General features: G+C 37.8%; 1 protein-coding gene across 12 annotated transcripts in view; it reads right to left on the bottom strand.

Moving 5' to 3' along the window:
* NTNG1 (netrin G1) overlaps positions 1-13,835 on the bottom strand; it is a 320,109-nt gene that overhangs the window by 139,667 nt on the left and 166,607 nt on the right. For all 12 annotated transcript variants that reach the window (XM_045546662.1, XM_045546660.1, XM_045546669.1 and 9 more), the window contains exon 3: positions 9,674-10,314. In XM_045546662.1, the coding sequence (XP_045402618.1) occupies positions 9,674-10,314 (641 nt within the window). The remainder of the gene's footprint in view (positions 1-9,673; positions 10,315-13,835) is intronic.

The following is a 13,835-nucleotide window of genomic DNA, read 5'->3' as shown; positions in this document are numbered from 1 at the left end:
TCTTTGCTGACTCTTCCATCTCAATTGCTCTAGCTTAAAAACAAAACAAAACAAAATCCCCATCTACCCAATGCAGTACTTAATTTCCTATAATTCTTAAAGAAAGATACACAGCATTCCCTAAGGTTCAAAAAATAAGAGCAACAGTTTTTAAAAAAGAGAAAGATATTCTTCACAAGGCTAGTCTTTCTCTAAGACAGTCTCATTTTTTCACCCAATGTAGCAACCATATAGGAAGGATGATAACTAAAATTAAACCTTGCTGTGAAAAATCAATCTGTTCTTAACACTGTAAATAGTTTAAACACACGCGCGCACACACACATGATGTTTTCATTTATTTCCTTATATCATACGAAGAGACCAGTGATGTTGGACCTTGAAGGAACATTGTTACTCCTACATGAGTTCTATGAATACTAATTCTTTGGGGTATTAATAGAAATTTTTTGGCCTAGTAAGTTTGGGAGGCTCTGGCGTAAATAAAATGGAAATGTTTCTTTACTGTAGGATACCTCAGAGTCTTTAATATACTAATAGATGCTGTGATTCTCCTAGAAGAAAATCTTGTGAACAACATTTCCCAAAGGCCTTTGACCATTATAGCCTTTATTTGAAGAGCAATTCTGAGAAACACTAAGCTAGTATAATACTTTCATTTAAAAAAATTTTTTTTTCAGGGATGGGCTCCTGCTATGTTGCCCAGGCTAGTCTCAGACTCCTGGGCTCAAGCAGTCCTCCCTCCTCAATCCCCAAGTAGCTGGGACCACAGGCATGGCACACACCACCATGCCCAGTGGGTACTCTCATTTTGTAGATGAGGAGATTCTGCTTATGGTAGCTGTAACTTGCTCTGAGCTCACAAAGAGTTATTAGCACATCCACAGTTAAAACCCATTCTCTTACTTCTAGCCAATGGCTCCTTCTAAAATAAGATGGATAATGATTTTGAAATCCTAATAATTTGTTGTCTATCCTCTCCTTATATTTCCAGCACAGTATCAGTTGTCTTAGGCACCAGTCACAACGCAAGAAAGAGCTGGCACAGTAGTGATCCTCATCACGCGATACTCTGGATTGGGATCTTTGGACCCGTGGAGATTGTGAGACTCCTACATCACATGTTTAAAACCTGTCTATCCATTCAATGTTTTTTAAATGAAAGTTCAGAAGCAAACTTACATGCCTACATGATTTTTAAATTTTTCTTCCCCCCTTTGCCATTGATTGATTAACCTTGTTTAGATGCAGTTTTCCTACCTATAAAAAAGAGGCAGAAATAGCAACCATGTATTTACATGCAGTGCAGTCACCTCTGGTTAAACTAATATACTTAGTTCTAAAAGTGACTTATTAAATTGAAATAGAGCCCTATATTACAATGGAACCAATATATCAAGCAACACTATCAAATTACTATGATAAAACCCAGGACATTAGCACATTTGTTCTTGTATTTGGAGAATGAATGGAAATAGTCTCTTTACTGAACCTTTGATCACACAGACCCCTAAAAATTCTTATGCTAAATCTCAACCAACGGCCATCATCTCCTAATGTGTCAGGAAACACCTCTGATCCTACAGACAAAAAAACCCCAGCAAGACCTTCCAAAGACGCCAACCACTGAATTAGGATAAAAACCATGGCTCCAGATGTGAGTGTATTCCTGGCTCTCAGTGTTTGGGTGTGCAGATGTAACTGACCATAGCTACCCATACAAATGCTGTGGTAAGTGAGAGAGGAAATTATTTCACTTTTTTGTTATGTGGTATTTTGTCTGAATATCCTTATGCTTCTTAAAAAGGAGACATTGTTTCTTTAATGACCACTAACTTAAAAAATTTATGGCACTGGGGAATTAAGGATAAAGAGACAAGCTCTTAAACTGGGTTGTTTTCCTGCATGCTAATGACTTTCACAATTTAAAAGGAGGAATTATTAGATACATTCTCTCCTTATAACAGTACAAACCTCAGAGGAAAATGAGCTGCTTATGCATATATTCTTTTAATAATTCAAGAAATTCTCAAGGATTTAAAAAATATGCTCCAAATCAGAATGGCCCTCAGTTGTCTACTTAAAATGGGTGCATACCATAAATCTTTATTCTAAGTGTTTCCACTGAAGTTAAGTAGCAATGTTCTATGTTGTTTTTTATTTTTAATTATGATCACTGAGCTTTTCATTGGAATACTCTTATTTACTGAACTTCATTCTCTCTTTAAAAGAAGAGTAAATTAAATTTTACATGGTGGAATGGTTTAATACCCATTTAGCTTAGAAAAAAAAGACCTGGGGGATAGGATCATTGACTGCAAATTCGTGAAATTTTATCAAATGAAAGAGACTGTGCACTTATTTACCATAGTTCCAGAAGAGAGAATGTGGACCAATACACGGAAATTAAAAGGAATAACAGATTTCCCTTACTTGAAGAATGAGCTTTCTCCAGTTCCATCCAGGTTGCTACAAAGGGTATTAGTTAACCATTTTTTTTATAGCTGAGGAGTACTCCAAAGTATACACATGCATTTGATTAATCCACTCATGTATTCATGGACATTTGGGTTGTTTCCACATCTTTGAGATTGAGACCATTCTTCTAAGTGAAGTATCACAAGAATGGGAAAACAAACACCACATTTACTCACCATTAAATTCGAACTAATTGATCAACACTCATGTGCACATATGGTAGTAAAACTCAGCAGAAAACAAATAGGTGGGAGGTGGGAGGAGGGGACAGGTACACCTAATGGGTACAATGCATGCTGCCTTAGTGACGGGCACACTTATAACTTTGACTCAAATGGCACAAAAGCAATTCATGTAACCAAAATGTTTGCACCCCCATAATACTCTGAAATAAAAAAACAAAAAAGAATGAGCTTTCTTAAAATACGCTAAGGTAGTCGGCCATTTCCAAGTTTATCCATTAACATCAGTGACTTATTTCAGTTTCTGGTGACGCATTAGTTGAAAGCAGTTGCAGATATTAAAAGTTTATGAGGAAATGTAAGAGAAAAATTAATACTGAAAAAATTTAGTACATTTATTTTTTCTCCCCTCAAAAACTAAGAAACTCTCACCATAATTTGATTTTAGCAGTAAAATACCTAGATCTAACACAATATCACAAATTAGCCCAATCACACATTTTAAAGTTGATAAAAATGAAGTAGGAAGTTAAGAGTTCAGATAAACACACAGCAACCTGGTGTAATAAAATACTGAGGCAAAAGTCATGGAGAGTGTGAAGATTTCAAGAAGAGCAGAGCTGTAAGATTTATCTGTTGTTGCTAGTTAAAGATGGCTCCTTTGGGAATTTTTGGGGTCTTCTATATGTACTGAGCTCACTGCAGGCTGGTGTGGCTGCAAGAGTATAATGTTTGGAGAAAGCAGAGGGTTTGTAGCCAGAAACATGATTTTGTCACTTTGTTATGTGTGTGATGTTAGAGAAAAAGTCATGGAAGTTCTCTGGTCCTCAGTATTCTCATTTGCAAAACGGGGTTAACCAACACTTGCCTCACAAGTCTCATGTAAGGAATAAAGAAAATGAGGTACCTGACAAGAATTTTGGAAGCTGAAAGCTATACAGTGGAAAGGATTATTACTTCAGTATAAACAGAGACTATTTAAACTATTAGAATTACCTTAACCCATTCCCCTTTCTTCTGTTTCTCCTATTTCTCAGATTATTTCTCAATTTCCTCCAGAAATTACCTTTTAAGTGACAATATTCCACAGGGTTCTGTAAATGTTCTATAAATGACCATAGTCATTTATAACTATAAGGGGAAAAAACTATTTTATTGATGTCATCTATCCTCAAAACTTCAACCATCACATGTAAGGTGATAATGTTCAAACCTACATTTCTAACTCAAACCTCTTTCTGCCACACTAGAGCAGTCTTTTCAAATCCTCAGCTGGACTCCCTACTTGCATTCCTACTACTTGCAATGGTACAACAAAAATAACTTACTAAATCACTGATTAACTAAAACCCTGTTTCAGTATTTAACCCCTATGTTAGCTTTGGCCCCAGCATCCAGTTACGTAAGAAGTCTTTCTCTGAACCCCTCCTCAAAATCTGACTGGTCCTGAGTCCTATTGACTAATAGCAAATTGCAGACCATTGTCATATGATGGCTTCTGTGGAATCTGAAGAGCATTTCTGGACTCTCCATTTGAGCATCTGTGCTTGGAGTTATAGTCGCTCCACAAATGAGTGATGCTATAGCTCGCTTGTTGGCACAGCTACACTGGAATAGCCTCTACCACCATCCCCTTAAAATGTTTCTCTCAATGTATATGTGAGAATCCATATAATTTTAGATTTCTTATGACACGGGGGACTCAGTGAGCAAAGATATAAGAATCCATCAGTGCTTGGAGACGCTGCAAGTCTACCAGCAGAAGATGGGAAAGCAATTTGTCTAGAACATCCATTCTGCGTTGTCTGCTCAGCGCACTAAAGCGCGTGTTTCATGACCTCATACGTATGTCACATCCTCATCAAGGCTTTCACTAGCCGTTCCAGATTAAATCAGTAGTTTCTTCCTTGCTATCATAGCACTTTAAACATTCCCTGGTAAGAGCACTTGCCCCATGTTGTTAGCTTTTTTTTTGCGTTGTAAGTCTGTGCCTCTTCTGGATATTAGCTCCTTGAGAGCAGAGACCATACCTTGTGCATCTGTCTGTCTACTCTCTAACCCAGCATCTGTCCCATGATGGAGGGTAAGTATTTATTGGTGATAAAAAGAGGGAAGGTGTTACAAAACCAGAATCTGTTAAGTAGTAGTAAAGCCCAGCTTCAATAATTGGGACAAATTGGGAAAGACTGGGTAAGGGCCAGGCACAAGGCTTGAAAAGCATCTCGTGTGATGCCTCTTACGAGAGAGCTGAAAAGAGCTGAAAAGTAAATATTTTGGTAGATAATTTAAATTGTGGTTAGGAAAAAGACTTAGAGAACCTTCAGGGTAACTGATAAGCTTTTGTAATTAGAAAATCACTTCTGTGTTACATAATTTTTCCAAAAATTTGAAAAATGCTCTACTGCTTTTATGCTTTTAAATTCCCCCAAGTATTCCTGCTTACCTGATAGCACATATTTTTGCACTACACGTTTGGAAGCTTTGCTTCAAAAAGTGAATGTCAACTTTACCTTGTCCTAATTACAGCAAATACCAAGGCGGTGACATTCAAGCAGGAAGGGTTTACAAATATAAGTTTGAGTCCTGAGAGGGAGATGTAGGGGCTGCTTCACTCCTGGCACCCGGTCAACGTGGCTCTGTCCCGGGCCCTCTGCAGCTCCTGGGATTAGGCAGGGAGAGTGTGGCTCTGAGCAGGGGCAGCAGTAAAGAGATCACACCAAAAATTTACCAAAGTAGAGCCTCTGTGCTGAGGCTTCCCAGGCTCCTTTCTTGGAGGTAAACAATGGAGGTAGAAAAGGCAAAAATTATTATTTACTATTATGACAGCCAATTACCTGTGAAGGAGCCTGAGTAGGCACTGCAAGGGATAAGAAATGTATAAGCACCGTTGAGGAAAAAATTACTGCTAATTACCTTTAGGAATATTTTGTCAAAAGGCAAGTAATGGAGATGTCAGTTAGAGTTTTCCAGGCCACTTTCCTAAAGTTCTTATTGTTAAAATAGAATTTCCATGATCTTATGTCCAAAACCAGTAACTTGATATGTTGATGATAGCATATCTTAAAAATAAATGGTCAAATTACCCAAAATGTTCATTTGTCTTACAGATTTTAAAATGATTATAATAAATCACATGACTTGAAATTGTTTACCTCAAACCATAAATAATGTTGAGTTTATATTCCATAAAATCTATATATCTGATAAATATAATATTCAAGTCTTTAATTTAATTATGGAAACAAAATACTTTAAAAAATCAAAAGTTTCCATTATGTAACTAGGAAAACATTTTGGACATTATCTATATTTAACAGCTTTTGAATTTAACCCCCTATCTGTATAAAAAGATGTTCAGAAAAAAACATCTACTCTTCATTTCTCCTCTCACCTCTCATCTGGGTAGATTTTATTTATGCATTAGACGACCTTTTTGGCCATTAGAACCATCTTGCTTCAGCAGTTAATTAACACAAGTACCATAATTTAATACAGTTAATGCTACTTGATGCCCTTTAATGTACCTTCCATTAGTGATATTATTGTAGTATTACCCTGTAAATTAAAATGAGATCAAGACTAAGAGAGCTGCTCTTTAATTAAGGTACTGGCACACTGCACTCGTCTATTATTCACTAGAGAAAATCACCCTGATTTACTGAAGCAGGACATCCATAAGTCAGAATTAGTCCATGAAGATTATTAGGTTTATTGAACAATGTAAGTACTACGGAATTGCTGAGATTGCCAACAGCCATGTTTCTTTTTTTCCTTCATTATCTTAATAAAATACACAATGAGAGGGAAGCAAAATAAGCATGTAGGAAAAGAGGAATAAATTTTCTATGAAGAGATGCAGTTTTTGTCACTAGTAAAATAGGTATCAGATGTATCACTTGCCAAAAAAATAAATACATTAGTCTAATGATAACCAAAACATTATTTTTACACCAAACAACACTAGCCAGTTTAAAACATACACGTGCACAAAGAAATGGAGAATTGGAATTCACAATCAGTTAATTCAAGCAAAGCTATCCAGCTATTTTTGATTCATTGTGTAGTATTTCTTGGTTAAAAATTCTGTATTCTCTGTCCACTATTTTAGGGATATTTGTCACATTTGATCTCCATTCTATTTTCATCAAATAATTTATGTCAATTTCCCACATTATGGTGTACGTGCGGGTGGAAGTGACAAGTAGAAAATTATCACTATCATGATCAGATATAGACATGTAAAGGCAGGTTCAATGTTGTAATCCTTTCATAGGATGGTGGGGGAGCATGCGGGAAACAAATACTTCACTTATATTTTGGAAAGTATACATTTATGATAGTCTTGAAAAGGAACTTTTAGAACTTTCTTTGAGAGGTCATCAATTAATATTTAATCCTTCTGTAGATGATTTGTTGAGTAACAGAAAGACACCCTAGACCATTAATCTTACTGAAATTTTCAAGGGTAAAATAATTATATCAGCTTCCATACCTAAAGGCCCCATGAACCAGGCAACAGCTCAACATTTCCCTTTAGTGGCTCCATCATTAGCAGATCTTCCTTAGATAACTTAAAAGCTGGAGACACGCCTGAGCCATCAGGCCTTGCTTCTTTAGTCCCTCCCCTAAGACTAAAAATACTCCAGCCATCTGGAGCCTAGTGCAGTACATGCCAGCGTCAGTTCTGCCCTGACGATTTGGACAGAGTCGGAGGGGACAGAGGGGGACCTTATGGAAGGGGCTCACCTCTACTGGACCTGTCTCTTTTGCCCAGTTGCTTCTCACCAGCTTACAGTCGGCCGGTGAACAGGAAAAGGCAGTGGAGCTGAGTCCAGAGAAGGGAGAAGGGCTCCTCCCAACTCCTCAGAACCACTGAAATGCAGTTGGAGGACACGACTAAGTTGAGAGACAAAAGAAAAGTGGTAAATCTGGAGGAATCTACATTTCTAATATCCCACCTTTGGAAGATGGCACATCTGACCCCAACGGAGAATGCACAGAAATGCCTTTAGCTTTAAAGCGTATTTTACATTTTCTTTCAAATAATTAGAGGAGACAAAAATGAATATCTAATAGCAAAAATAAGCATCAACAAAGGTTATTTCCCAACCCAAAAGCTTCAGAAGATTGCTTTCCTTACAAGTGTCAAATGAGAGTATTTAGGGAAGTTGGGGTACAGGAATTTGGGCTCAGATTAAGAATTTCTTGAACTGTAAGGAAACTGACCCAGATGAATCCACCTAACAATGTAGATTATACCAGGATTAAAGTTCATATCTCAGTTTATTATTTCTGATTTTATTCTTGTAGATGAATACTTGTTACTTCAGTGCATTAAGCTATTGTTAATAATATCAACATCAATTATTTACATATATCATATGTCTCCAAGAGAAGATACTGAAAACTGATATCTTTTCCTAAAATGTGCCCGAGTATAATGGCTGCATTTTATGATAAACAGCAAACATGGTTAAGGCAACAGTTTCATATTGCCGTGTCATGTTACTCTGCTAATATAATACTACATGAACTGTCCTCTATACCCTGGAACTCACAAAACTCAATATTGAATCAATGCATATTTCTCTCAAAAATATTACTTTGCTTTAAAGCTATTGTCACAATATATCGCGAGGACCTTGGTTAAAAGTTTTTAAGAGAGGCTCCATAGAGAAAGATTCTTAATATTTTCACAAGGAACATGAGGCCAGAACAAAGTTGAGAGATGACCACTACTTTTCCGCAGCTCAGATTCAGAAACTTTTGGCACCACAATAAGGTCAAGCCTACCATTCTGCTCTGTGTTCCCACTATGGCCCTTACCTTAATAGCAGTGACTTCTTCCTTGTTTTAGCTCACGTAGGTGAGGAAACTCTCTGACAGACCAGAGAGTCTCGATAATTCCCCAGTTTCTGAGGACTGGCTGCCTAAGGGATGCTGGAAGCAAGTAAATTCAATAAATCCTATGCTGTCTGTTCATATTTTATAATGACTTAATTAAACCTAAATGATATATATGATTTATATTCTTATCCTCATATATTTTGATTTAAAGCTGTCTTGGCCTTTTTGCTGGAATGTTATTGCTTTGCTTGTTTTTCCCTTTTATACCATTTGCTGGATACTCTACTCTTACCTTTAGCTCTTCCCACTCATTATCTCATGCTTCCACTCAGTTGGCTACTTTGATAACATACCACACTTAAAAAGCTGGTTGCAAATCTCCACCTTGGTGGTCCTGGTTTTTCAATATGCAAATTTTTCATTTAAATTTCTTCAAAATTCTTGGAAATTTGCTTGATTCTGTCTCTGATATTAATATATTATCAAAACCAAAGCTATCCCTGGCTGTGATCATATTTGCAATTGATCAAAATGAAGGGAGTCTGCCTGACTCAGGTCCATATTTTAAATGCTAGCCTATCTTTTTAATATAATAACATCCAAGCACTTGAAAAGTAGAGCTTTCCCCCATTTAACAAAACCATTCTGTTTCCTAAATGCTTTGGGTTCTGAGCTAATAAATTTAAAGAAATATAACTTTCATTTTTGGGATTTTTTTGTGCGATATAACAAAATATAAATAGATTGTTGTTCCATGTCTATACCTTCTCTTGCATTTGAAAACAATGTTAAGATATAACGATGTATTTCTTGTTTTTCAGTCCCTTATAGACCAACTGGCTTTGCTTCCCCTGGCTTCACTGTCTTAAAAACTTAAAGGACTTCCTGATCTAGGGACTTCTATTTTTTTTTTTTTTTTTACTTTTATTTAAATTCTGAAGAATCATGCCAGGTTCAGTGACAGCAAATTTGGGGATTACAGATTACCACCAAATACAAAGGGTCTCAAATGCCTTCACAACCTACTTCGACACTGGTGTTCCTGAGAAAACGTTGCAGTAGAAATTGACAAATGTCACATTACAGCTGTGGGACCAGCACAATGGCTTTTTTTTTTTTTTTTGGACAAACCCACTCCCATTCAAGGCAGACAGATGTTCTCTTACCTTCCTCGCACCTTTATGTCTGAGATCGCGTAAAAGTAGCGTGCCAAGTGCAGCTCATCTACAAATATTTCCCCAACAGCTGGTCTTAACAGCCTTATCCTCAGGTCTGTGACTGTAAAGAAATCTCTGAGTTTCTTGGTTGTATCCAGCTGTCCGTAGAGGGAAGCCATATTGCGTAGCCGAGGTCCAGCAAAAAACGCGAACCTGTCTTTGATTTCAAAGTGTATTATTTTGCTATTTGTTGTATACCCTGTGGAATACTCTTCCGTGCAAATTATTTCTAAGACCGTGTGTTGTGATAAATCCTTCACGGATTTAGGATCCATGTGAAAAGCATCTAAGCAGTCTGTGGCATAGTACTGATAGGGCTGCCATGTTCGTCCATAATCGAGAGACTTCTCCAGGATCATTTGGTCTGGACGCCCCGATTCAAAGGTAATAACTATGTTGTCTGTGAGCTCAATGGTTTTGCTCCAAGACAGAGTGATGTTAACCTGGAGAGGCTTGGGATACTCCTTCCAAGTGGCAGACTGCCAAAATGTGGAGGGATGTCTTCCTTCAAAATCAAACATCAGCTCAGGGGGGTGAGCCAGCTCAGGGGTACTTGCATCACACTCGTTATTGCACATGTAGGGGTTGCCCTATGGAAGAAGAACAAAAGAAGGTGCATCAAAACACGGGGTTGACACAAGTCAAGTCTTGCCATATTGTTGCTCAGTAAGAGGCTAGGAAAGGAAAAAAAAAAAATCTGTTTTCAGTAATCATTTTTATTTGCCCTAACTAGATTCTCCTCTTTAATAGCTCGGGAAAAAAAAAAAAAAGCAATATGGTAATTTTCTTGTCTTGTTTCCTTCCATGTGCTCTAAGAAATGAAAACAGTTTATTTATCCCATATGTGTTAGACCCATAATGTGGTCACAGAAGCACAAAGACACTGAGCAACTGTCTAACAGCTCAATACCTCTGCTTCCTTTTAGTAAGATGCTATAGAAAAGCAAAGGAAATTCCTCCCTGCCTCAAGGACATTCCTTAAGAGCACTGTTCTTTAAAAAGTCATTTTTTTCAAGCAAAGCTTTAGATTTCATCATGAACATACTGTGTCCTATCTGGGAGACAAGATCCCCATACAACGTTCAGCTTCTTTTGGCTTTGCCTCAAATCCATCATACTTAACTGGGTCCCTGCTTCATAAAGTCTGGTTTTAAACCATTTACTTTGTTTACCACAAATCATTAAAATGTGGTACCCTGTAGGCTCTGGGGCTTGGTCTAACATCTGCCATCCTATTAGCTAGAGATAAGAGGATTGCTCAGGAAAATCTTGGGGCTGGGGGTGTGCCCCAAGTTATCAGGTCAAGAAAACCCACCACTCAGTTAGAAGGGTGTTGCATATCAAACCACAGCCACTTGATGCGTTTGTTGCTCTGGGCTAGTCCACAGGCAGCTCTCTGTGAATGTTAGTTATTATTATTCTCCTTCTAACAAAGGCTACTTCCTTCATAGCCCATTTAAACTAGAGGCTGGAAATAAATCTAGTTACATCACAAGTTACAACACTGCTTATGCTACACTAAATGGTTTCTCTCAGCTTTCATCAGGAGATTCTACGGCAAATGACAGGCTCCCAGATTTTTGTTTATTTTGTTTTTAAGAAAACAAATAATATCATTTGGAGTCAACTATCCAGGTATTTCTCTCTTATCTTGTACTTGGTAATTATGTGCACGGATTGCTGGAAGAATCAACTTTCTGACATTGTCCTTAGGCTTTCTCTTGCAATGACAATTAGATTTCTTTTTCTTTTTCATGAACTGTAAGCTTTTCATCATACCTGTAGGATGCATAAGCTAAGTCTCAAATCATGAATTTATGCTATAGATATCGACACTCAGTTACCAGCTGACTACTATGAAATATAAGATGAGCATTGATTGGAGAATTGCTTTGGCCTCCCTAGAGGCAACTTTCTCCTACCTAGTCAGCTAATACTCACTCTCTCTTTCCCATTAATGCAACTGAATCCTAAAGCTGGCAACAGGTTTGGGGGACTCAAGCATAATTGAGATGGGGTAGGAGAAAGAAGAGAAGGTACATTATTTGAGGAACAGAACTGTTTTAAAAATACACTCAAGGAATCAGTGATAATGGAAATGTTTCTGTATTTCTCTCTCAAATTTCAATTCCCTATTCCTGATCCCAGCATCTGTGGCACTATTTATAGTATCCCCTTCAAAATGAGCCAAGGGGGGAAAATAAGTTTCTGTTCCAGGTGGAATAAATCACCAAATTTATTATTATTTAAACTCTCTTAAGCATACCAGAGAGCCAAATGCAAAGCTCTGCAAACTGGCAAAGGCTTTTTATGGAGGGCTATAAATATTGTGGAATCTGTCAGGATTTATAAATTCTAAATATATGTAAATGCACATTTTACTGGAAGGGGTCAGATTTACACAAATCACACCTTCTTTTGATATAAACTGAAAAAATACGGTCACTTCAAAATCTGTCCCCATGTAGCCATCTACACGATCATTAACTTGGACGCTACCACCTTCCTCCCAACAAAAGTGTCTTCATCTGAGGTCAGGGGTATGGAAACAAAGGGAATCAACTCTGCAGGACACATCAAAATGAGTTATCAGATGTTTGTTTTAGGTCACATTGAAAGATAGCATTTGTTCGCTTTCAGCGTCGGTACTTGGAGCTTCTCAGATGGGGCAGGGGAGCTGGGACCACCAGAGGAGGCATATCAGGCTGATTCTGGGAATGAGTCAATACTAACAAAGCTATCTTAGAAAACATCCCTGATGAAATCTATCTAAAAGGCACTCATGTCTACATTCAATAAAGGGTGTTGGCGATAACCACCATTTAGCTAGCACTGTGTGTGAGACACTTTACATATATTATCCTGGGTAATCCCTCTCCTCCCAACCTTATAGAAGAGGAAATTGAGGCACAGAGAAGTGTTAAGTAACTTGCCCAAGGTCACAGAACAAAGTGAGTAAGAGGCAGAGCCAGGACCATCCTCCCGTGCTGCCCTGATCTATTGAACACCCAAGACAGCGGAGTTCCCTATGTTGCAACCCTGTCCTAGAACCAGGATTGGCTAGTAGAAATGTCTAAGATCAAATGTGCTTGGGAAACGCAGCCTAATCTTGTCTTGGAGAGCCCTAATGAGCATTACCATAATCTGAGATGCCCTGAAATTAAGAACCTTGTTTAGCTCCACTAATACCTACTTTCACAAACCTATTTGACCATGGAATCCCTTTTTGGTTAGTGCCTTAGACTGCACTCTGAGATTCTCTGCTTTGTAATACTCTTAAAGTTATAAACATGTGGAGACTGCACAGTACTGCTCAACCCAATTTTAGTCCTTTAATGAAGTCATGGCCACAGAAGGCACATGGTCTGTGCTTTTGTTCTGCAGGGGGACCCTTCGCCTGAGGCTCGGCATGTCAGCCAGCTCAGGGTAAGTGTCTACTTTGCAGCAAGTTCTTCATTGCTTTGCACAGATCTGGTTCTTTAGAAAAGACAGGAAAGTTTCATACATTCGATAATTATTTACTGGTTATCTACTATGTTACTATATTTAAGGCACTGGGTTTGGCTGTCATGATACATCAGTTAACAAATCCAAGTCCTTGCTTTCTGTGGCATCCTAGTTGGAGGAGATGCACTAAACAAACACACACTATATTTTCTAAAGTTATGTGATGATAACTGCCATGGAGAACAATGAAGCTAATGAAAGGAGGGGACGGTATTGAGGGATAGTGATCTAGTTTCATATTGAGAGGTCAGAGAAAATCTCCCTGATAACATGACATTTGAGCAGATTAAGAACAATTCCTAGTTTACACTGGAGATGATCAGAGGAGGCTGACCAGAATGACAGTTTCATCCTTCATTTGACGCTACTCTTAGTGATGTTTTCAGCAACATAACAATTTATTGAAATCAATGGATAAGCAAATCATTTCAAACGAGAATCTACACCAAATGACTGTAGATACCCCTTCCAAATCAATTGGATTGTTCTCCTTATTTCATAGAACTCATGCTCTTTTAGGAGATTAAGAATTTGATGGCTACTAACATAACTTACTGAGATACAATGGAGTTGAGAAAAAATTAGCAGAGGAGGAAAAAAAAAA

This window comes from Lemur catta, chromosome 3 (genome assembly GCF_020740605.2).
Source record: "Lemur catta isolate mLemCat1 chromosome 3, mLemCat1.pri, whole genome shotgun sequence".
NCBI lineage: Eukaryota > Metazoa > Chordata > Mammalia > Primates > Lemuridae > Lemur > Lemur catta.
Note: the sequence above shows the minus strand (reverse complement) of the source record. Positions and strands in the feature narration are given on the sequence as shown.